This window comes from Astyanax mexicanus, chromosome 11, assembly GCF_023375975.1.
Source record: "Astyanax mexicanus isolate ESR-SI-001 chromosome 11, AstMex3_surface, whole genome shotgun sequence".
Classification (NCBI taxonomy): Eukaryota; Metazoa; Chordata; class Actinopteri; order Characiformes; family Acestrorhamphidae; genus Astyanax; species Astyanax mexicanus.
The window spans coordinates 30882720-30908926 of record NC_064418.1 but is presented as its reverse complement, the minus strand read 5'-3'; the positions used below and the strand labels follow the sequence as shown (position 1 = coordinate 30908926).

The following is a 26207-nucleotide window of genomic DNA, read 5'->3' as shown; positions in this document are numbered from 1 at the left end:
TTATCCCAGTGATGGAAAGAGCATCCAGCGCCTTTTTCTCCCTCATGCCACAAATGTACTGTCCCTGGCTTTTAGGCAAAAAGAACTTTGTAATAAATGGAGCTTCCACCTACTACTTATACAAAAGAGGGAGAGAGAAAGAGAGGGAGGCTGAAGAGAGGGAGAGAGAGGGCCAGAAAGGGAGAGAGAGAGACATCAACATGACAATTTTCCATCATTAAGACTAATGACAGGCTGGCTCAAGGGATCAAGGGGAAGAGAAAAGAGGGAGAGCATTCAGGTGTCGCTGAGGACTGACCTCTTTCTGTCTTTGTTCGAGGCTTTAACTCTTAACAAAACCTAAAAAGGGCCCTGCCGCCGCTGTGGCCCCCGCGGCCCCCGCAGCCCCCGCAGCTGAACGTCCCGCAGCATCCTCCTCTTCCTCCTCCTCCACCACCACAGCAAATTATTTAATTGGAAAATTTGCATGTTTCCTCATTTGCGAGGCCATTAATTGGACAAAGAGACGCTTCTCCTCGGCCGCGCAATCAAGCATTGTTCTAATATGCATCTGACGAAAAGACAAAATAAATAGTTTAGCCAGCCACATTATGGCATGTGTTCCTTTTTCATCTTTTTCTTTTTTTCTCATCCCCTCCTTCTCCCTCTCTCTCTCTCTCTCTCTCTCTCTCCTCAGTCCCAGCTGGTTAAAATCACAGGCAGGCCGCAGCTAAACTCCATCCCACACCAAATGGTTTTGTTTTGCCGGGGTATGATTTTCATGGATTTTAATTTACTGGCTAGTTTGAAGATTTGATGACTGCCTGTCTCGACCCTTTAGACTGTGGACACAACAAGAATAAGAGATATACGACAAGCGACAATTTTACAGCCATTTCATTTCTCCCTTGTTGATGCATTAAGTAACCACCACCATCTATTGGGATAGTATTTTTATTTTAGGTTTTTTTTCCTACCACTAGCACCTAACTCAGGTAATTGGTCATTTTGGAGGGCAATTTTGGGGCAGGTAGGAGGCTGGGCAGGTTTCTCTGACCCCTGCTGCTGTGATAATGGTGAAGGCTGCTGGGCTGTCACAGACATGTCTGGAGTGTGTTTATGCAGTGTGTATCTCTGAATGTGTGTGAATGTGTGTGTGTGTGAGTAGTGCTGGGTAGTCTTTTGCTGCTTGCTCTGTGCTATATAGGTTCTCCCCTGCCTGCCGTGGCTCCAGGGTTCAGGCGTGTGAGTGATAGGTGTAGAATAGCAGCCCGAAGAAGATTCTGAGCACCTCTGCCCCCCTCATTTTAACTCAATCACCCGTATAAACCATAACTGAATCATGAGGCTCTTCGTTTCGGTAATCGGGCTGCCTCTGACCATCTTTCATCTACCACCAGATCTCAGGGGCTCTGGTTGGAGGAGGGATGGTAAAGCTGGGGACAGGGTTCGGTCATTTGGGAGATTTGGGATTTAGAATGAATTTGTGGAGCTAATGTGCTTTGGGTTTTGGGTTTAAGACCAGAGTAGGGTAATGAAATGACAAGGTGAACATTCGTTGTTGTATATATTTTTTAACACTGAGTTTTAAATATAAATATAAAAAAAACACTATTATTATAATTTTAGTTTTTTCTATGCATATATTTTAGTGTTTTTTATATATTGATTGTATATTTCATAATGCTGATCTTTTGATTTTATTGCTATTTGCTAACCATACCTGCAGTAAGATGCTACAAAACTATGGTGTAACTGTTCAAACAGTGTAAAAATTTAGCAATTGCAATTCCCAAAGTTATCCTTTCTTACTATTGTGTCTTTATCCTTCTTTCTTTAGAATAAATATGTGGTGTAACCTAAAATAAAGCTACCATACAAAAACTGAAACTTCAGGCTAAATAGACCTGAATCGACATATTTTTTCCCCATCCTGAATTCCCTTTTTCTCCAGAATTATATTAAATATTAAATTTCAAATAATTTAAAGTATCAAACATTTCTTCTTATCCGCTCTTCTCTTCTGAAGCTCAGTGGGTTCAGAAGGCCTGGTAAGCACTGGGAGATGTCAGATGTTAGCTTTATGTTTGTGTGAGGTTGAATGTATGCGTGTTTCTGTTTCTGTTTGCAGGTGTGAACCACTGGCCGGGCCTGGAGACAATTATTCCTGTCTGTTCTCCCAGAGGAGCCATGAGGTAGAGCTCCCCTTTAACTCTCTCCCACTGTGGCCTGAGTGTGTGCAGCTGGGAAAGAGAAGCCAAGCAGTGACAGAGCAAAAGAGGCCCAGAGCCCTGCATTAATCTATCTCCATTCTATATGGAGCACACACAACCTGCAGTTGTGTAAACACTGGCTGCTATTTATTACACTTTTTTTAACTGAAAGTTTATTTGTACTACCTTGCACACATGCACTGACTACTGAATTTGAAAGGTATTTCTGCATTCTGGTATTTTTCTATTTGCTGTGAGAATGCATCTTAGTTGTCTTAGATGGCTCCTCATGTTAACAGTTAACAGAGATCTGTTGGTACATTCCCATTGTCTCCTGGAGATGATCAGCATTATCAGCTATTATCATTATTCAACAAAATTTAAATATATTATAAAAGGCTATTTTAACAAATTTAAAACATTTTACCCTGAGGTGCACTGTAATAAGTTTTGATAAATTATTACACCAAAACCTTGTATCTTTAATTTAGAGAATTGGCATTTGTTTATTCATTATTAAAGATGAAACTGTTCCAGTCTTAAACATAAAACAGATTGACATTATGTGAATAAAAATGTAAAAAATGGAAACACAAGGTATTTTCTTGATGGGGATGTAGATTGCTGAACAGGTGAAAATGTGGGTCTGTTTTCGCAGCTTACAACAATACTTATACACTCACTTATACTTATGCAAAAGTTCTGCTTAAGCACTTCTGGTAAATTGATTTTCTAAGTGCACATACTGTAGAGAACACACATCTGTAAATTTAAATGCCCATTTATTTTTTAGTTACTTTTTTAGAACTGCAAAAATATAACATACAACATGGCAAGTATAATGTTATTGAACATTTAATATATAAAATTTAACTTTTTTTCTAATCTGTGAAAAAAAGCAAAAATATAATAACTGTGCTCTAAAAATCTATATTTAAAAATAATTTTCTGTATAAAAGCATATCAACAAAACATCATTTAAACAGGGTGCTTAATATTTGCTTGTACTTGTAATGGAAAGTGAATTATAGTTTTTATAAAATAAATTAAAATAAATTAAGTCTTTATAGGAAACTATAAGCAGAATGATGACGTTTGTATGCACTGAAAGGCTCTAAACTTAAATTAAAAATAATTTTTACAATAATTTTTATTCGTTTTAATAATATGTTACCAATGCTGTTTTTTACACAATGGATTTGTGAAGACTTAAAATGCTTAAAAATGGGAACAAAGCCATATAATCTTCAAATAATTAACCAACAAGTTTCACACAATTAATTGTTAGAATATAAAATGTATTTTATGTCACAGTTGTAAATAGGTCTTTATCAAACCAGAATCACATCAAGATTTTGCTCATTGTCATACATTGCAAGTTTGCATTTTTGTCAGTGTGAATAAATTCAATTGCATTAAATAGGCAGCTTGCAGATCCAGGCGAGGTACTTTTAACACAATACATAATCATCCTATATTGATTGACGCACTCGTGTTTTGCTGCACATTTTCTTTTTTTTTTCAGATATTGTTGTGAATCTGAACAAGAACCCCTACAACACCCACCCCATCTTCCTCACTCTCTCTCTCTCATTCTCTCTATCTCTCTCTCTCTCTCTCTCTCTATCTTTCTGTCTCTTTTTGTCTCTGTTTATTAGAGCTTACTGGGGCAGCAAATTGAAGGTACGTCCTGCTTAAACTGTCCAATGGTGAGCCAGTAAAAGCTTGTCCAGTAAAGCACTGCTCCATCCTCATGGTTGATTAAATACACTGAAACAGGATCGTTACACCTGATCACTTTCGATAGGTGCGCTCCTTGCCACAGAGTCAGGGACAGATTCATATTAGCCGGAGTGTGTAGACGCTTTGTAAATAAGGTGTAATTGAAAATCTCTGGGTAAACACTAGGCCACATGTCCAAACGGGGAGCAGGGCTGTTATTCACTCGTCTGAGCTGTTTATGTTAATGTGGAGTTAATGCTTTTTTAAACTGCTGCACTTAAGGACAATTTGTTCAATCCAAATATGTGATGGAGAACAATCCATTTGAGAGTTTTTCCTTCCACTATTATTTCCCTAAGTGTCTATGTCCAGTGTGTCATCCTGAGAAACTTGAGAAATCTGTAGGTGTGTGTGTGAGTGCATGTGTGTGTGTGTGTTTACCTTCACTAAAACAGTAATGAGATCATGCCTGATTTTTAAGTGCTCGTCATAAATCATGGGAGACTTTCATTTCATCTACTTAACATTAACTGTAATGTGATGAGTGATTTTACTATTACAGTAGAGGGAGCAGTGTTCCCATGATGTTTGTTAAACTAATACATGAAACACAACAGAGGTGCTACAGAAATCAGAGACTGAGACCTGTTGTGGTGCAGCAACATCTGGTTGTAAATGGGCTTGGTTGTTTATAACATGATTACACGTTTATTGTGGATCTTAAGGGGGTTCAGCAGTGCTGAGTGGTGTTAATCCAAAGCTGTATTTAAATTAATAAGAGCAAATCCTTTGAAATTTGTAGCTATCATCGTCCTAAATCTAAGTTAGTCTTTTACGCCTCTGTTTTTACTTCTGGTTGTCATTTTTCTCCTTTTTTACTGAAAATAATTGAAAAATGTCTGGATGAATGATTTTTAACGAATGATCCTCACTGGCAGTGAAATCTCTTATAAATTAAAGAGCAAGAAAGGGCTCTTTGTGTGATGCTACAGACTAACCATTTTTTGTAAAAAAAAAAAAAAATCTGAAGGAAACTTAAGAATCAGGAATTAAGTTTAGTCTTAGACATTTTTTATATTTTTATATTTTATAGAAAATCTCCATTCCATATGTTGTGTAGTCAAAGGCTAGGCTTAATCTCTGTTTGGGAAACTGCCCCATTTTCTGCCTCTTAACCTATTTAAAGATTCCATAAAGAATAAGGGTATTTTAAAAATCTAATAAAGCAGTCACTGATAAATAATCAACTTCTTGATCACCAACAGTTCCTTCACTAAAGGTCAGTTCTGGCTCTGATTTTGTTTCTGAAGATTGTTCTGGACCACCAACTTCCATCAATGCATTGGAATTATATGACAGCCAGTGGTGACCTGTGGTGTCCTACCCAAAGTAGTGTGCTTGCTTAGGATATCAAAAAAAAGATCTCTCTCTACATCTCTGTACATCATGTTCTTCTGATATACTTTATACACTTTATTTGTAACTAACCTAACCAAACTAATTGACCAAATTATAAAATCATAAAATATCACTGCATTTTGTTTCTAAATCTTAGAGATAGAGGTTAGAGCTTCAAAGTCTTAATCTAAATTGCTTTTCAACTTTATTTTATTCTCATAGTGGATTTTCACACCAGTCATGGTGCACATGTTTTTGCTAATAGGAGAAGGCTTGTCTGGATCTGGAGTTGCTGTATAGGCTATATTACTCAGGGACACACTTTATCACATGGACATCAGAAAGGTCAGACTAACCACGACGAGCAAGGCTGCTTCATACTGAAGCAATTAAATCTCCCAGAGAATCCTGTGCCACCAAAAACAGAAACTAATCAGAGACTCTGACTTAAATTTACTCTGGACATGAAGTCGGAAGTCCCTTTACAGTCGAATCAAGTTATGCTGAAAGGAAGGATGTCTGAAGGTGATTTCATGCCGGAGACGAGGCAATAACTCAAGTGTGTGTCGCTATAACACAGTTTGGCGGGGCAAGGAGGGATTTCCCCATTTCCCCATTTCCCCATCTTTGAGCTGAGATAGTGTTTGTTGTCTCTAAGATAGAATCCCTCCACACATACACATATAGGCCACTCCAGCGTGCTGGATCAGGGCAGGAGAGCAGGTGTTTAAATAACGTGAGGACCCCACTTTCCCTGTGTCCTGTTTTCCAAAGCCCCTTCATTCATCATCTTCTAACCCTTTCTGTCGGAGCTTTGGGAATGGACATGGTCTTTTCTCCTGTCCAGTAGAATTACTTTTAAGACAAATCTCCACAGTGCTTAGAGTAAGTGGCTCTAGTTTAGTTTCTATGGAAATGGCTTGTGGTGCTTTTGTCAAGGATGGTGATCGTCATGACAATTAAATAAATTCTTTAGCCTGAAGTGGCGCACGTATGATCCTTTCTGCTTTGATATTTTTGACAGTTAAATTATAACTTAAAATTATACATATTGGTTTGCATTGGATGGATACTGATGCAGTTTATGTGTATATATTTTTTTCTAAACTAAAACTTTTACCTGGATTTTGGAAGACATTATTGTCATATTGTCATTATTGTCAATATATGCAGTATGCTGAGGTTTTGGCACCTATTAATAATTATTTAATCTTTGCAGTAATAATGGTTTTGTTTGTAAAAAAAATACTATATATATATATATATATATATATATATATATATATATATATATATATATATATATATATATATATATATATATATATATAATTTACGACAGACGCAGGTAAGCATTTATACTGTAAACATTAATTAGAAACAGAAAATGTTGATGAATGTAGGTAATTGTGAGCTAATTTGAAGAGTAACGCGTTGCTACAGTTCATGGATGCTCCCATGCAGTATGTGGATTATTGTAGATTTGTTCAATTCCTTCAACAGCTCACCTGATTTAACTTAATTAAATACTCTATTACCAAAAAGGATTATTTTGGATGATTATTATAAAAAAGTTTTAGACTATCACGTGGAGTTTTGAAAATGTTTCATTAACACAATAACAAACGTAAAACCACTAACATTTCATTTAATCCGTTTCTTTATTGCTATGATTAAATAAACAGACGACATAAGAAGTTTTACTCATTTTTTCACAGATGCCTAAAACTTTCGCGCACACCAGTATGTTATATTTTGCCAATATTATACGCGATTTTGGTGTCCGACTTTCTGTTTCTGTTTGTAAAAAAAACCGTCCTCTGACCATATCTGTCACCCATAATAAAATACGGTGCATATGCAGGCTGCACATCCATTTCAGTCTTAGATACCATAATCGGCCGCAATAATCACAGTTATCAGTCTCAGCTATGAAGTACTGCATGTAAAATCTTCCCTCAGCCCTCAATGATGATAATTGTTGGTTGTAATACTGTTATTATTTTCGCTATTGATAAGAGATCTTTGTCAGGTAGTTTGCGAATGTAATTTCAAATACAAATTGCTTTAAATGGGACCATTTTGCCAGGCGATTTTGGGGGGATATCATGGAGAAATAGCTGAATGTGTGTCAGTGAAGAGCTCTGCTGCGCCGTGTTTGGAGCTCCGTCGTTTTTTGCTCTGCTCGTCTCTTTTTGGTTCTCATTTTTCTGTCTTTTTTTCCTGATTAAGTTGACTTTGTGACTAAGGGAATTTAAGCGATCTCGAGGGTTTTTTGTAGCCATCGTGGAGATTCAGGGGGGCTGAAGGGAGCGCTGACAGGGAGCTCTGCTGTGTGATTCTATGGAGGGTTTTGGGACAGAGAGACGGTGCAGACTACAGTAAAATGTGTGAAGGTACAATGGTGCGCTTTCCCCAGGATGCTGCGATGGGCAATGGTAGGAGCCTATTTGCTTTCTCACCTGCTCCACGAAAACTGCGCTAAAACCTCACAGCTAGCAGACCACAAGGAGGTGGACAAAGAATGTGTGCGGTTTGTTTTCCATTTAAAAGGACAATAACATCGCAATACACATGTTGTCGTTTTTCATTTCAGTCTGGCGTAAAACAAAAAGTAGGCTATGACGGCCATTCTTTTATTTAAACGTCAAATAGTCAAACCTACTAAAAAAAGGCTGCGTTTCCAATGCAGTTCGCGTGCAGCTCGCTGAGCTCCCAGTGGCTGCTGCAGCCTAAATCTGCTGACACTGTGTCATATGGAGCATCTTTGGTGTTTTCCATCACCCTTGGACCTCCTGCGAGTTACCAAAATGAAGCTGTCCTCTGAGACCGGAGTTCTGGCGGATTACAGATTACAAACAAGCGGTTTAAACTCCCGGAAACCCGATTCATAAACGTTGTGGATATATGTGGGCTGTGGTGAATTAACGTGTTTGTCGTTTTTTTTTACTAATCAGTCTCTGTGGATCAAAACATAAGGGATATGTGAACGATTTATGCTACTTTGGTCCACGTTTCTTGTCTTTAAAAACCAAATAACAATATGATTCACCTATATTCGTTAAATAAATGTTCATTTAATCCAATTTAATGTTCAATAAATGCTCAAAAACATGAGCACTGTTCGATGTTGACTAAGTTAAATTTGAATTATTTTTTTTCTATATAAATATTGTTCAAATAATATTAATGTTATGGTCTGTATAGTCTGATTTTTCCTCTTTACACCGATTAACGTGGTTAAGACACATAAAATTGCCTGTTGCTCCTACGCTTTCATATCTGGTCAATTTTCGATTGTTTTGAGGTCACGGCACAGGCCACCAAAGGCTATAAACACACACACTTACGCCTTACACTTTAGTTGTCACATTAATCTTAAACACCAAAGGTGTCCGCTGATGTCCACTGATGTGATGAATGATGCAGTTAAATGTGCAGTCCCTCTCTTTTTAACTCAACAATCACAGATCAATAAGATTATTCTGCCTATGTATAACGGTATGTGTGTGTAATCCTCGTACTTAAGGTTTAGTCCATATCGTGCTGGGTGATCACTTATCAATACCTAGAGAAAGACTGTCACTCTTGGGGCGCGGTGTTTGTCAGTGGAGCAGAAAAACAGGACTCAGCCCAGGTGCGTTCACGGCCGCTCAGTGGTTTAGAGTGATTTGAATCTGCATGCCAGTGGAAGTGTTAAATATATGGCTAATTATGCGTATGAAAATTAAACAACAGTGTTATGCAAATTCAACTGGTTTCAGCTGTGGCTCCGAGTACTTGAGACTGGCATTTAATCAAATGAAGCTGTAAGTAATACGTCTGTCCCTGAAACAATAAGGACACATAAAAAAACACAAACAACACACAAGTCATATTAATATAGTAATTTTAAAGAACATGTAAAAAAAACAATAAGCTTTTAAAATCATTAGTTAAATATTAAGTATATTTAATTATTTTACAGTATATAAATTAATATTAATCTAAACATTTTTAATTTATATATATATATATTTTTTGTAATTATTGTTAATATTATTATTATTATTATTATTATTATTATTATTATTATTATTTGTAGTAGTAAATATTTATATTTTGTTATACATTGTGTATACTGTTAAATTGCAACACTATAGAACACTGATATTAGTAACAGCAAATAATATTAACAATAACAACAAATTGTATTACTATTTTTTAAATGATCAAAAACGACAATAATTATACTCTATAAACAATAATACGAAGAAGAAAAAATATAACAATAATACGAAGAAGAAGAATGGAGTACATTTATTATATATTAAATGTTTTTATATGGTTGTAGTTTCGTTTATTATAGATTAAACTAGGTTAATCGTTAAAGAAGCACAGTCTGGCGTTAAGGTAATAGTTAATAATTTTAAAAAATCAGCTGTTTTGCCGATCTATATTTATTTTTCTAATTTAATGAAATGTGTTTATGAACGTGCTTTTTGTGGGATATTTTAGAAAAAACCTTTCTCAGTGACCCTCCCCCGAATTTCCTCTTTAGCATTGCACAATTGGGTCTCAGGTTTGTCTTATTTCTTGAGTTGATCATATTCCTCGGACCCTACTCCGGGATCGCCAATCCGCGCCGTCCTCGGAGCGAGCGGACCAATCAGCGACCACCTCCGATAAATATTCATGATTCCCCGATTCAAACCTTTGAGCGAGTTTGTGTGGATCCACTGCATCACTCCTAGACTTTTCACAGAGCCAAACTCCATTTTCTTATGAATGGAAAGTGAAAAAATCAGTTGAGCTTAAATTGGGATCCATCCTTCACTGAGATCGTAGAAGAAAACAAAAAAAGCAGGAGAGAGGAGAGAGATTCGCCCCGAAGACATGACAATGACTACAATACCAGAGAGTCTAAACAGCCCCGTCTCAGGGAAGAACGTGTTCATGGAATTTGGGCCACCAAGTCAACAAATGTCGCCTTCCTCCATGTCTCACGGACATTACTCAATGCACTGTTTACACTCAGCCGGCCATCCTCAGCACGACAGCTCGTACAGCCCTGCTCCGTCCTTCCCAAGATCGCTCGGTTACCCATACGTCAACTCAGTCGGAAGCCATTCGTCCAGCCCGTACCTCACCACTGTTCAGACGTACCAAAACAGCACGGCGTTAACGCAGACTCGGTTAGAGGACTCAGGTAAGAAAAGCCTTTTTTTCTAAATTCTCGCAACTTTTTAAAAACGTCCGCTTCTGTTTATGCTGTCAGCTCGCGGTGAGCGCGCCGGGCTTGCTGGACTAGCCCAAATGTGCGGGTATTAAGGCTTGGTAATTATTTATTGCGTAATGCTATAAACAATGTATGCAATTAAGGGTAATTATACCTAAACTGCAGACTGGAAAAGCAGCGCGGTGATGGGCGCGCGTGACACTCCAGCTTTCTGACTCGGCCGCTCGTGTTTTTTCCTCCCTCAGCGCCAGAAGCGGAAAAGAACACGGTGGTGGAGGGAGGAGAGGTTCGCTTCAACGGGAAGGGGAAGAAGATCCGCAAGCCGAGGACAATCTACTCCAGCCTCCAGCTGCAGGCGCTCAACCGCAGGTTCCAACAGACCCAGTATCTGGCGCTGCCGGAGAGAGCGGAGCTGGCCGCATCGCTGGGACTCACCCAGACCCAGGTGAGTGTTTAGAATTTAGCCCTGGAAGTCACCCCACTATATATAACCTATAGCTTGTATAGAGTTCTGACTGAAGTAACTTTGTGTTGGTCTTTTAATTCATGAGAGGATTATTTTTAGATTATTGATTTAGTTGAAAATTAAATGGATCACAAATTGCGTGTGCATTATGTGAATAATATTGCCAGCTGTTTCGACAAAAATAAAACATATTGCCTACTTATGATGACTTTTATTTTGGAATGAAGATCCTCCTTGATGCCCAATCTCTTTCTCTGTCTCCAGGTGAAGATCTGGTTTCAAAACAAGCGCTCCAAGTTTAAGAAGCTGATGAAACAAGGCGGTGGGGCCATGGACACCAGTGCACTGGCTAACGGTCGCGGACTCTCCGCTGGCTCTCCGTCCGCAGCACCAGTTTGGAGCTCCACAACGCCCGTCAAGACCTCCGTGGGCTCGGCGGGCTCCTACATCCCCAGCTATACGTCGTGGTATCCCACAGCGCACCAGGACTCCATGCAGCAGCCGCAGCTGATGTGAACGGTCCGACTGACCCCTTCCTCCTTCTATCCCTCCTCTCTGTCGTCCAGACACTTGGGACGAGGGTATGGCTGGCCCATGCGGGCAGCCCGAAGAGCCCGAAGAGCCCGCATTCTGCACTCTGATCCCCCAAATACAAAAGCATATACACACACCTAGCCAGCGACGCCTCATGTCCACTGCCGAACTGCCGCACGAGTGGGTCACACCGAGCTGCTGCTGCTCTTTTTTCTCTCTCTTTTTTACCAGACATTTTACTGTGTACAGAAAAAAAGAACTTATATAAAGCTGTAACAAGTTTAAAATATTGTTTATTACCCCTTCAAGTTTATCACCTTGCCTGGAGAAAACTGAAATTTATTCAAAGAAGGCAAAACAGTGATCTAATTTTTTTTAAACGTCCTAACTGGCGCGTTTTCTACAAAGCAGGGGTGAAAAAGTGTGTGCTGTCCCAGGCTGTGGCATTTGGAATAGCATTGGGTAAAATCATGCGAAGGGCTGGTTTTCCTTATTCCAAAGAAAAAGTCTTTCTAGATGAAGATGTTGCGTGTGTGGCGCTTTTGTGTGTGTTTATTTAAAGTAACTTATTTTTATTATTTTTTTCTGTTTGTTTTTGTCTGTACGCTTATTTAAATGAATGTTGTTTAAGAGGTGAGGCTGCACTAAAATTGAGCAGCACTTCAGCCTGAGATGAGCTGCTGGTTCATTGTACAGAAATGGCCATTTTTAGACTGTGCTGTTAACGATGTGAAAAAAGGAGTTTAAACCTGAATATGTTTATTACGAACTCATGTGTTTAGCGTTCTACATAGCAAAGATAGTTTTATATTTGTCAGATTAATTTATTGCCTTTTATGTTTGTTTGTTTGTTTGTTTGTTTATTTCATGGAGTCGTTGTACAATGTGTAAACTCTAACAGTAAAATGACCATTTTAAAAAGATGTTTTACCAAATGTCATTGTCATTAGATATTTTTACAGCAGAGGGGAATGAGCAGAATATGAAATACATTTTACACATGTTCGAGGACGTACAAATAAGATAAATGACAGGAAATAGAAAGGTCCCAAAGGGTTTTTTTTTTTACTTTCAAGTTGCCACCACTGGATACCACATTTTTGTGCACTAGGCGTGATATGGTGCGTGGTAATATTTTTGTACGTCCTGCTGTATATGGATGAAGCCCATACACATTTATATATATTCTTTATTTCTTATTAATTCATTCAGTGCTGCTTTTATATTAAGATCTGTAAAGTTTAACCAGTTTAACACCGCCGGCCAACATCAATCTAATCAATGAGGTAATTTAACTAGCTTATTCAAACGATGTCTCTCTCTCTCGGCTCTAGTTCACCCATCATCCTTAAAGCAGACGCTTTTATTCCAGTGTGAATCCCCCATTAATCTCGAGATGGTTTCTGTAACACTGTAAATCCTCTCCCAACAAGGGTGCTTGTTTCTTTTGCCATTCGTTTAGCCGCTATAAGCTCCTTTCTGCTCTTGTGTGGCCTGTTTTGTTGCTGAATGGCGCTGGTGTGTGTGTGTGTTAAGTGAATAATGGAGTGTGAGGCAGGTGCCAGTGCAGGGGGATGGGAAGTAGAGGATGAGCACAAGGGACAGGTTCAAGGGACCGGTGTTTTAACTGCGCTTTTACAGCAAAAATCACTGCGAGCCTGCAGAGCCAGTGAGCTAATCAACAGGACAGGCAATAATGACGCCAAAAAATGTATTTTTTATTTTTAATGCAACAATACAGTGGTATATTAAACGTCTGTTATACATATATCGTCATTGCCACGCTTAATAAATATTTGCACGAGAGGAAAATCTCAACTTTCAGTGGAAGTAAATGCGATTTAAGTCATTTTGGAACAGTTCTATTGGTCTGTTCATTGCGATATGTTGACACAATATAAAGAACTGAGGTTTATATAAAACAATAAAGTGGCATAAATGGTGATACAAGGTACTTGCGTGACCTGGACAATATATATATATATATATAATGTTGGACTAAAGCATATTTCTATTTATACATATTGCAAGTTAAAATAAACAGGTCCAAGCAGAGAGCTCCAGTCACTGCAGGTCCCTATCTGTAGTTTTGCCACTGCATAAATTCACAGATCACAGATGCTGTAAGTTGTATATTTTAAGGTTTCATATGTATGTATATATATATATATATATATATATATATATATATATATATATATATATATATATATATATATATATATATATATTCATTTTATGGAATACCTTACAGACCACGTTTCTCGTGTTTGTGTGTGTGTGTCCTGGAGGGTCAGCAATTACTCTGACTAATTTTGACGCTCTTCATGTGGGGCCTGTGCAGAGCCGGGCTCTGAATTCGTTTGAGCTGGAGCAGGAAAACGTGCTATAGCCTACAGCAAACTGTAGTGATCAAAAGCAGAGAGAGACCGTTGATTCTCTCTTTCACAATTTCTATGTCATGGAGCCAGTACGGTTTCTATTTTAAAATAAAACAAACGAGCAATAAAAAAACCTCCTCCCCAAAATAAACAGCAGCAACAGCAACAACGGTGATAATAATAATAATAATAATAATAATAATAATAATAATAATAATAATAATAATAATAATAATAATAATAATAATAATGTTCTAACAAATTTAATGCCACTTCTTCTTCTTCTTCTTCTTCTTCTTATTATTATTATTATTATTATTATTATTATTATTATTATTATTATTATTATTATTATCGGTACTTTGTTTTGTAGTAATATTGTAGTGTTTACAAAAACATATTGGATAATGATGAATAATTAATAATTAATGAAGACTTTTTTCCTTAAATATTTTTTACCTTGGTGTGAATTTGAATGTTAATATTTATATTTTATTTTCCCAAAATTTTCGTTCTCAGTAGGCCTGTCAATATTACACGGAGCGGCTATAGACGACACATTTTAATCAAACGTATTTAAAAACCCCATAATCTATTAAACTTGTCATATACTATACTACATGAGTATATATATATATATATATATATATATATATATATATATATATATATATATATATATATATATATATACATTATTCATGACCTATGTGGACGCTCAATAATTAATACAGCTAGTGCATAAGGAAATCTTAATTACACAACATGAAACAGGTGCTTAATGCGTATTATAAATCTTAAGAAGACTAAAGCCTAAAGCATGAACATGTATGTGACTGAGAATGCAGCTGTGTAGCGGAGAGGGTCAGCGTTATTTCTCTGTATTCTCCTCCTGATTACGAGTCGAGCCCATCAAACCACACATAATTATAGTCATTCCGCCCTTATTTATTCTAATGCAGTTTCCCATCTACAGGATAATTATGAGCAATTTTTTTCGCACGTGGAATCTTTTGTTAACAAAAGAGAGAGAGAGATAGAGACAGAGCACTGAAAGAAAATTCACTCTGAGCTGAAAAAAGAGAGAGAGAGACGGGCAGAGTGAAATCGGTGCTCGGCTCCCCCCTCACAGCGGCTCCGTTATAAGGAAGGCTGGCAAATTGCTTGCAGGTGTATACGAAGGGATTGTCAATAGGAAGAGCGGACAAAATTAGCAATAACACAATGTTGGAGTAATTAAGGCAGCGGTGAAATGATGGAACAGGGGCTGCCTTATTTTGGGCTACAAACTATAGAAAAGGCTAGCTTTAAAAAAAATCAAACACGGATTCAGTCGCGAATTTGCTTTTAGTCTGAGAAAAAACAATAATAGATTTGTGTTCTAATTTCTTTTTTCTTGCAGGAAAGAGAGCAATGTGCAAACTAAACAAGCTTTCACTGTGGGTAAAATAATCAATGTTGTTTTTCACACCTGGCACTGTATTTAAATCAATCAGACATAACCGCAAGCGCCAACAAAGTCAAATTATTTACAGATAATATTTTAGGAGGGGGTTGTTTCTTTTTAGTTTTCTGTATTGAAAATTCAAAGTCATTTCAAGGTTTTTCAAAATATCAGAAAAATGTAAGTATTTTTCTATAAATCCATCCATCATGTTATATTTACTTGAAAAATTACACTATATAGAACGTAAACACTAAACAAAAACTAGAAAGAAATAACAGAAAATCCCAAAGACAGAAATAGAGAGAAATAGAGAGAAATAGTCAAGCTCCATCCTTACCTTCTATTAGAAATACTGTCTGCATCTGTGTAGATATAGAGATCAGTATTTGTTCTTGAATATGTATCCAGTGGTTATTGCATTGGCTGGAGGCTTTAGGTCCCACACAGCTCTTCTCTAAGCAGGGCTATGAGCTTTAGCAGCCGCGCAGCCGAGCAGCACTGAAAAATTCCTGCTTTATTTTCCCTCTTTATAGCTGTTGGGGGAAAAAATTGCAGATTATTAGCATAAATGTTTACTCCTCATTACGCTGATGACATTGTGCACTCGAGATCTTGGTAATCTTTGGGAAAATTATGAGTAATTTTTAAAAATTTAAAGCAGCAGTTACCATGCAATTCAGGCTAATTTTGCGTAGGCTCCAAACGGATATAATTATCGCCGAGTCAAGATGTTATGCTAAAAACTATGCATTGATATTCCCATTTATTATGTACATACAGCTTTGACAATGTTGATGCTTGAAATAGCTGGAAATTGTCTTGCGCAAAAATTACAGTCCATATTAGGACATCTAAAATTGCGAAGAATTATACAGTAATTGCAGGCTTTCGGATCGGGGAGCCAGAATGCTCAAACTGGAGCAATTGTGGATGAAATTACAGATCAGAGTATAAATTAGGGAAGGGCTATGGCATTTTTCAAGTTGTCTACAGGATTCCGGAAGTGTCTAAAACAGCATCATTGCTAATCTGTGAGGGAGAGAGGGAGAGGGAAAGAGAGGGAGAGAGAGGCATGCAGAACATCTGAGCGGCCCTAATGCTTCTCTACTCCTGTTCTTTTATGTGACATTTTCCCGACTTAAAAACTGACTTACGAAATGTCTTCTTTTTTATCCCCCAATCTATTCGAATTTGTAGCACTGCGTAAAAAGATGTTTTCCACTGGACCAGTGATCAAACATGTCACCTGAACTTCTGAGCAGGTGAATGTGCGCCTAACTTGATCCTTTTGGTCACATGTAAAATATGCCCAACATATGTCTCTGGGGAAAACGTGCTTTAAAGGTTTCTGTTGACCTGTGACTCAACAGAACGTACGACGTGAGCCTTTTTACGTGTGTAGAATGATATCTATATTAACATTCCCTTTTCTTTATTTAATTGCATTAATCAATATGCTGAATAATGATTATAATTTAATAAAGGTATTTATGAGCACTCTTTCTCGCAGGATAGCGATCCGCAGGACTGCACTGTTCAAGATGTGCGCACCCACAGCCTGAGGCGACTTCCAACATCTTGTAATGTGGCCATCACTGACAGAGTACATCCTTATTACATCTGTCTTCTTTATAGCTGCAGCTCATTCAGGGGTTTAGTGTTTTGGGGTAATGCAACATGTGTCCTGTTATGTTTTGTGTGCTTAACTAAAACAATTTTAAAATAATAAGTGTTTACATTTTACATAAAAACACAAATTTCAAACGTACTTAAGTCACTCATGTCTGTAATTTGTTTTACATTTCAATTACAACATATTATAATGCAACTTTAAAATGCGTTAACAATTTTAAAGGACTCACCGGCAGGTTAAGACAGCTATTACGCATTTCTACATCTTGAATAAACGTTTTAATTTTTAATTCAGGTTAAATTGCTTTAATATTTTTAACTTATTTAATAGAAATTGAAATAATAAGAATATAATTGTTATAATTTATATAATTATAATTAAATATTATATAAACTCTGTATTATAAGCTAAATTAAATTACTATTTTAAGGCGTGTCCTTAACAACATTTTTTCAGCGAAATATTGTAAACACATTAAAGCATATGACTAAGTGAGATTTTATATTTAATTTGGTCTGTAACAACACGAAAAATATTTCAAAGCATTTGAATTTGGAGTTTTTCTATTTCTGATTTGGTTGCTCTAAAACCGAAAAATCCTATTTTGATTTTAAATTAAAATGTAAAGAACTAAATTAAAAACAATAAAATGAGGGGTAAACATATTATATTTATCTATATAGTAATCTATATTAATCTATCTTTCGGGGGCTTTTATAAATAATTACTAATGTAGATTATTATGTAATTCGTTAAATACCCGGATTATTTATCACGGGTATTTTATATCATACATAAAATTCCAATTTACAGCATCGGGACCAGCACACTATAATACATTTTAAAAATGTATCTACACTAATATAATTATTTCAAAAGCCTAAAAAATCCGAATGTGTCTGTGACAGAGCTCGTGTGAAGCTTGACGTTGTAGGTGGGATGCATATTGTGGGAAATAGTTCTGGGGCGCTGTTTTGGCTCTGATGTTTGTAGCTGAACTGACTCCAGAGAGTCTGAGGGGCTGAACCCGTTCTGCTCATCTCCTCCAGAGCAGGCTGAGGCGTGTTCGCCGTCTGCACTCATCTCCTGCTGCAAATCACCCTCAGTACAGCATCACCGGCTCCCTTTTTAAACACGGAATGCCATAATAATAATCCTAATAATAGCCTATGTGCCGTGTCGCACAATTTGTGTTTCGTGGATCGTTTTAAAAAAGGAAATTCTGATGTCGTTTATTACACACGTAGACGCTCGCATGTCCTGCAGCATACCAGACACACCTGTCGCGTTTGTGCACGAAGGGTGTATTAGTGAGTCGTGTCTGAAACATTTACAAGTATCCCGCCTTCAGCAGACTGCTTCCAGCGCGAGGAGCTCTGCTGGCGCCAGAGCAGCGGGAGGAGGCGTGGAGGAGGAGACCGAGCCACGAATTCCAGCAGTGCATAAAAAGCCCTGTAGCAAGAGACTCCAATACATAGCCAGCCTTTTGGAGTGATTGTGCATTTTTGAATTTTCTGAAACAGTACAAGGACAATAAATAAATTCACATGAAAACATTTTTTTATTTAAATAAGTCTGATTCATATAATGTCAGAATCGTTCATTCAGCATAATAAACAAAATAAATAAAACAAAGTACTTCCGAGGAACGTGTTACATGGGGACTTTAGATGTAAAAGGGGGAAATCAGTAGCTTTTGAGTGCTTTCCATGTCTTTTTCCCCTCAACATCTTACAAAAAGAAACTCTATACGATAACCTAAATGGCAGTGAAATCTACATGTACAGGGGACACGTACTGCAAACCTCCTACTTATTTTATGTACAAAATAGAAATGAATCAAGGGATTATGAACAGCAATGGGCACACTGAAAATACAAGATGGTGGACAACGAAAGTGAGGTCATTTTCTTAAAGGCACGATACAGCTTGAAACTGTGCTACATAATGTGACATGAACACTGCTATAACGTTCACCTGGGCACGAGGAGCCTTAGCTTTAGCATAGCTTTGGATTTTAGTGGTATATTAAACAATGACATTTCTTTTTTAATTTTTTACCACCTCCAGAGACAAAACAAATAATACAAAAATAACTGTGAGTCGTTTAATTCTTTAGCGTCTGCCTGTTGACGACAGAAAAGAGAAGAGGAAAAACTGTATTTATTCGCAATGGTACTTCTCAACTTGGCCGATTTAAGCAGTGGAGGCATGTCTCGGAAAACCAGGCTTGTTTGAGTCACATGAAGCTTTCAGTCTTGCAAAATGAATTTTCCAGTTGGGTGAAAAAAGTCATTTGTTTGTTTTGTTTGTCAAAATATGGTCCCGGCGCTCACTGATGTGTTCGGGTGGTGCGCCGTCAGTGTGTTAGGCTGTAGGTGTGTCGCCGATGCTGTGCTGGAGTACCAGGAGTAGTTGGTTAGGAATGACGGCGCCGTGGTGCTAGGCGAGCTGCTGCTCTGAGCCAGAGCTGAAGGAACCCCGTTCATCCTCTGGCTGTGCGGAAAGTCCCAGGCACTACTAACGGGCGGAGAGTGGCAGGGGGGAGACTCGCTGGAGGCCACGTGCTGCTCCGGGGGAATCTCTCCATTCTTCCACAACTTCTTGAACTTAGAGCGTCGATTCTGAAACCAGATCTTTACCTAGAATTTGAATAATATATAAAGACATGTTAATCCACTGGACACATCACGAAAAGGTTCAAAAGTACCTTTTAATATATTTGCAATTTGTGAGAACCTGGTAAAAACGTAGGCAATATATTCGCTACTACGCGATTTTTTTTTATCATGCAGTCTGAAATCGCTTGTCTATCGTGTCTATTAAATACAACGAAGTTTTAATGACTAATTTTTAAATTGATGTTATTTTGGAATTAACGAATGAGTCGCTATTAATCGGATGCTAATATTCAGTACAAATTTACAACGTAGTAATAATTTTGCTCTGAGAGTGCATTATCATAGTTAAAACCGGTCTTTATTAAATACACCTAAATACACAGCAATTTATACACTCATATATAAAATTGCTAAAACATTTATTACAAGCTACGAGTGTTATATTGAGTGTTACACTATTTTAACTCTTACAAATTACTAAAATACATTACGTTAAAGCAATCGTTATTATTACGTGATTATTATTGTTGTATTTTTTCCTAAATATTTTACAACATTTGATTTAGACTATATTTTACAGTTTGTGTTGATTTTAGATAGCAGACAGAATTCTCACATAAACACTGTTTGCTCTAGTATGTATTTTCTGTTTAAATGTGCAATCAGGTCAGGACATACCTGGGTTTGGGTGAGTCCCAGTGAAGCGGCCAGTTCAGCTCTTTCTGGGAGCGCCAGATACTGGGTCTTCTGGAAGCGCCTCTGCAGCGCGGCGAGCTGAAAACTTGAGTAGATCGTCCGAGGCTTTCGCACTTTCTTTGGCTTCCCGTTTACCATCCGGATTTCAGGCTCACTCTCTTCTTTTTCTGCAAACATTAATACAACTTCACGTTACAACGTTTTCCACTTAAAAGCCTTAAACAGCAGTTACAGGATAGTTGCATTTGATTTAATTAATTAAATTTAAGCACACCAACAACTAGCCAAAAATACACTGATGTAAAGTTTAAGTGCTTAATGTGAGTTTTTTTTTAATTAACAATGCTTTAAATTATTAGATTTTTGCTCTGAAATAAGATGTGTTGCATTATAATAAAAAAGCTTAGGACAGCAACAGATTGGGTTAGATATTTTAGCAATAGTTGTTGGATTTTCTTCTCAAATGCCTTAAAGTGCAACAGCTGAATTGATTTTTAATGTACGTGGTTTGTTTTATGGGTAATTTATCAACTATTGTTCGGTATGAAGAACTGTTTACCTGCGTCTGCGGGAGTAGGTGAGGTGCTAGAGCCGTAGGCGCCGTACGGACTGAAAGAGCTGTTGAATCCCAGGTCGTAAGACTTGTTTCCGTACTGCACGCCGCTCATGCCGTTGCTGTGGTACTGGTAGGCGCCGAGTTGGCCGTAGGGCGAGCCAGCGCAGTGTCCCGCCTGCTGGTTCGTGTAGTAGCTGCTGTCGGTGGCCGTGGACACGGGTAAAGTAGGGGATTCCTGGGATTTGTGCAGGCTGTGGTAACTGCTCGAGGTAATCTGGTTGGAATGCATATCTGTGCTGAGACTGTCGAAAACTCCAGTCATGGTTACTGTTCAAACTAAAACCGTAGAAATAATTCACAGGCACTCATCCAAGAAAAAAACGGAGATAAAACAAAAGTTCAGAATCAGTTAAAGATAAACGATCGCTTTTATGATAGCTGTCATTCCTTGAAGTTTTTGAAGAAGCAGCGGTGGCGGTGGTTTCCGACCTCAGAACCGTGATTGTCTGTCAGCAGAGGCTGCAGCGCGCGGCATTTATCCTGCATCACGTGGGAGGATGAAGTCGCGCGCGACCAGCAGCCAATGGACGAGGAGTTCACGGACAACAGCTCAGCTGGGTTAGACTCAAGAGTGGAGTAGGATTTAGTTTGAAAAGATAGAGACAGAAAGAAATATACAAAGAGAAAACGAGAAAAAAAAGAAACAAATAAACAAAGAAAGAAACAAAAAGATAAAAGAAAGAAAGACAACAGTAAGCAATCAATACCACTGTTTTTGTAATTTTATTTATTAAAGTGAAGAAGTGAAGTTATATGTACGAATGTGCATATTTAAATAAAACGGGATTTGTTTAAAGTATTAATTTAATCTATACCTTTACCTCCCTTTATATACTGACTCCAGTGCTAAAGGCCAAACATTTAAAGGCCCTGGTGCGACATCTGTTGGCCAGAACAACACTAACGACCCCGACAAAAGTATTACAATCGAGGCCTTCTCCAGATTTAAAGTCCCTCTCGATCTAAAGTATAAAAACAAACAGACTAGAGGTACAGCTAATCATTATTTCTTGGCCTCTGCTGATGGAAACATAATTTAATCTCTTTAAAGCACATTCATCTACAGCAGATCCATATAAAATGTTCACTTTTGCCAGTTATCATGCAGTGTCAGCTTGAACCGCCTACACTAATGCCCAGTTAATTAGACTTACAATAACTGGTGTAATGATTTTTATATTGTGATTGGCTAATTGAATCCAGCAATCTGATTGGTGTGCCCACTCTCAACCAATGATTTACTATTTTTGGTTAGTTGAATACTGCGCTTTCTAATGAACTACATATAAAACAGTATTTTTCAAAAAGTCACCACAGTAGATGAATTTTGAGCTCCGTATGAATCCTACTCTTTTTGCCTCAGTTCTGAAAATCGATTGACTCTATAAGCCTTGCTCTTTAACCACGTTGTTGGGTCTTAAATTCTGAATTAATCCAACTGAGCCGGTCGCAATTATTGGCTTGTTGAATCTTATTTTGGATTAAGCAGTGTGACCGCACAGGTTGAAAATACAACATAAAAAAATCAGAACCCTTCTGTGATGTTTGAAAATACATAGCATGCCTCAAGAAAAAAATATTTAAATAAAGTTTTCAAAATAATAGACATCGTTAAAATATAAATATTTTTTGCAGCACTGCGATACACATTAATCGCATTTTTATCTGTCTAAAAAAAGTTCTGAATTAACGTAGTCCATGTTTATTGACTGTCGTGTGGCTTACGTGGTATGCCCACACTAAGGACATGTCCGAAATCTAAGCATTTCTAGAAGTGCACACTTGTCGAAGGTTGGGTAAAAAAGTGCAAGTTTAGAACAAAACTGGCATACACTTTACCTCACATCCCTTCATCCACAAGGTCGTTATCAAAATACTGTGCCCTCTTACTGCAAATTGTTCAGAAAATATACTTAAAATTGTGCTTTAATTTATAATACGAATAATTAATTTTGTTTTTGTTTTTGTTATTATTTTAATTAGTATATTATACCATCACAGGATGGACAGCTTAACCTTTACCTCAGCTAAATACACAGATAATGTGATAAAAATTAGTTGAAATTACTATTATGAACTGCTGAACATGTAGCATGTATCTTGAGCCCCCTGAAATAAAAACAGTATGAAGGTTGTGATGTCACTGACATTAAAGGTTAATTTCTTAAAGAGGCGATTATCCCAAGATGACAGGCTAGAAACTGCTAAATGAAGAATTGAAATGTCTAAATTATTTAACCCTTTCAGACCCTGCGTAAATTACAATGGGCATCATTTGTTTTCTTCAAAACACTAATTGTGATCAGAATAGATCATAAAACAGCCAATAAATCAGTAGCTTAGCCCCGCCCGCTGCACTGGAAAAAAAAATAATTAGAGCATGTCAGCACTACAGATCAAATGAGGCAAAATAATACAAGCTCATTTTTGTGATTTAGAATTTTTATGTTTATGAATAAAATAATAAATAGTTACATTTACAATACATACTTTGAAGTAAAGGTAAACATTCCTCTATATTTGTAATTTGTGAATAAATGAAAACAGTTATTGTCACACAGTAGCTGTATGAAACTGTAACAACTATGCTGAAGACAGAAAGGACACATTATATTTATATTGACTCATATATGACACTGCTGCTATTTTTTTCTTGTTTTCTTCTGTTGCATTTTAAACTGTGCTTCTGCAAATAGTTGGTGTCAGAGGTTTAATCCAAATATTCTGAAACGTTAATATAATTTCAGACCTTTGATACCATATCAATCTACCAATCCTGAAAAAGATAATTTTTCTTTTAAGTTGGTTTATGCAAGAAACGACAAAGGATCAGTAGAACGTGTTTTTTTGTAAAGCAGAACGTGTGATCTGATGCAGACTTAGTAACAGGGGCGTCTTTATAGTGCATATAGGGGGAGCTCGTATGCACCATCTTGGCAAAAGATAAATCAAGTTGTAATAATTAAGTTGTGCCACGGAAATCCCTTTCACTGTCAATATTGATTTACGTTATAAAGAACATTGCAATATTTTAAATAGAAACTTTTGGCAAGTTTAAGTAAATCATTTTTAGGCGAATGTGTTAAAATTGTATTATAAATAAACATGGGAAATTGTAGGACTTAAATACATATTTTGAGTGTTCTTGTCTTTATGTTTTGTGTGTTTGCTTGTTCATTATACAGCTTTTTGAATAGTGTTTCAACAAAAGTGTATCACAGATAAAGTGGATAAAAACTGATGTAACTTAATTAAAACAAGAAAACGTGTAACCTTAATGTGCCAAAACAATAAGACTCAAAATAATTGATAAAAAAAACAGAATAAAACATGTATGTGGTATACATTGTTCATTTGATGGAAAATTTGACACTTGTTTTCTTTTATTGCAGCAGCAAAACATGATACAGATCCAGATACAGAGCTATTTACTATTCACTGCTTTTAGATTTACATAGTAATTATTATTATTATTATTATTATTATTATTATTATTATTATTATTATTATTATTATTATTATTATTATTATTATTATTATTACCATTATATTGTATTGATGTTATATTGTCGTACTGGAATTGGGTCTGAAAAATAATAGTACAAACACTCTTACACCAGAAGGGGGCAGCACCAACTGGCTGTAACGACGATGTAAATAATACAAATGTTACCCGTAAAAAAACTATTGTTTCATAGACGTATATTGAGCTCTGAAAAAAAAAATGTAGAGACTACTGCAGTTTCTGACTCAGTTTCTCTGATTTAACGATGTATAAATATATTTTGAGTAAAATGAACATTGTTGTTTTATTATATACATTTAGAGAATTTATTAGTAGAAAATGAGAAATAGCTGAAAAAAAAGATGCAGAGCTTTCAGGCCTCAAATAATGCAAAGAAAACAAGTTCATATTCATAATATAATTATATATAATAATCACAGAAATTAATATTTAGTGTAATAACTCTGCATATTGGCAGGTTCTCCTCCACCAGTCTTACACACTGCTTTTGGATAATTTTATGCCACTTCTGAGACAAAAAAAATCATGCAGTTCAGCTTGGTTTGATGGCTTGTGATCATCCATCTTCCTCTTGATTATATTTCAGAAGTTTTCGATTTGGTAAAATCAAAGAAACTCATCATTTTTAAGTGGAATGATTGACACTGGTTTTGTTTGACTGTAGCAAAACATAAAACATATAGAGCTCTTTACTATTCACTGCTTTTGGAGTTGTCATTATCATTATCTTTATTATCATTCGATTCATCCTATCTGCGTTGACGTTACTAGTGGAATTGGGTGTGAAAAATAATAGTACAAACACTCATAAACCAGAAGGGGGCAGCACCAACTGGCTGTAATGACGGAGGGAATTTTTTTTTTTTAATTTTTAAAAATAATTTATTACTAAATTATTTCTATTTTTTTTTACAATTACCCAACCCACTCATTAGGACTCCCCCTATCACTAGTGATGCCCGAAACACCAGGAGGGTGAAAACTAGCACATGCCTCCTCCGATACATGTGAAGACAGACGCCACCTCTTTTTGAGCTGCTGCTGATGCAGCACTGCCGAATAGCATCACAGTGAGCTCGGAGGAAAGCTCAGTGACTCAGTTTTGATACATCAGCTCAAAGACGCCTTGTGCTAAGTGACATCACCCTTTGCAGTGATGTGGGAAGAGAGCGCCATCTACCCACCCAGAGAGAGCATGGCCAATTGTGCTCTCTCAGGGATCTGGTAGCCAATGGCAAGCTACATGAACAGGATTCGAACCGGCCGTTTCCTGATCATAGTGGCAGTACTTAGGCCGCTGAACCACTCAGATCCCTAGAGCTGTACACTTAATAACTAATTTTAAAAATAAGAAATATCATAAATCCATAGATATTTTGAAGCTTTTTAATCTTATATGAATGCCTTTTCTTTTTTATGTTTGTATGTTTTTTGTTTAGGTTTGTGTTTTTGTTGTTGTATTTTTATAATGTGTTTTGAATTGTGTTTTAAATTTCAAAAACTCGCCTCTATCACATTCAGTGGTATATAAACACGTTCCTAACCCTGAAAAAAGGACATAGACTAATAAATGTCTCTGCTTTTAAAGGCTGCATCAGTTTCAAACAGTGTGGATTAAAGCCTCTATGACGCTTATCACAGTTTTTCAGTGGCTTCAATGAAAGTTTTCCTAAAGGCTGTGGGGGTGGTACAGCTGTCCTTGTTTTCTATGCCATGTTGTTAGCAGTTTTTCTCCCACTGAGATGTGCAGGGTTTTA

General features: G+C 36.9%; 2 protein-coding genes across 2 annotated transcripts; one reads left to right on the top strand and one right to left on the bottom strand.

Annotated features, from left to right (window-relative positions):
* The first annotated feature begins 9717 nt into the window (after positions 1 to 9717).
* Positions 9718 to 12453, top strand: dlx1a (distal-less homeobox 1a). The gene is made up of 3 exons (XM_007253512.4): positions 9718 to 10500; positions 10776 to 10975; positions 11261 to 12453. Exons 1-3 carry the CDS (start codon positions 10188 to 10190, stop codon positions 11510 to 11512), a joined length of 765 nt encoding a protein of 254 aa, XP_007253574.1. The 5' UTR covers positions 9718 to 10187; the 3' UTR covers positions 11513 to 12453.
* Positions 12454 to 18532: 6079 nt separating this feature from the next.
* On the bottom strand, positions 18533 to 21375 carry dlx2a (distal-less homeobox 2a). Its single transcript, NM_001291256.1, is given in 3 exon segments — positions 18533 to 19633; positions 20291 to 20475; positions 20868 to 21375. Coding segments are annotated over 3 exon segments (834 nt in total). The 5' UTR covers positions 21187 to 21375; the 3' UTR covers positions 18533 to 19303.
* Positions 21376 to 26207: the final 4832 nt, after the last annotated feature.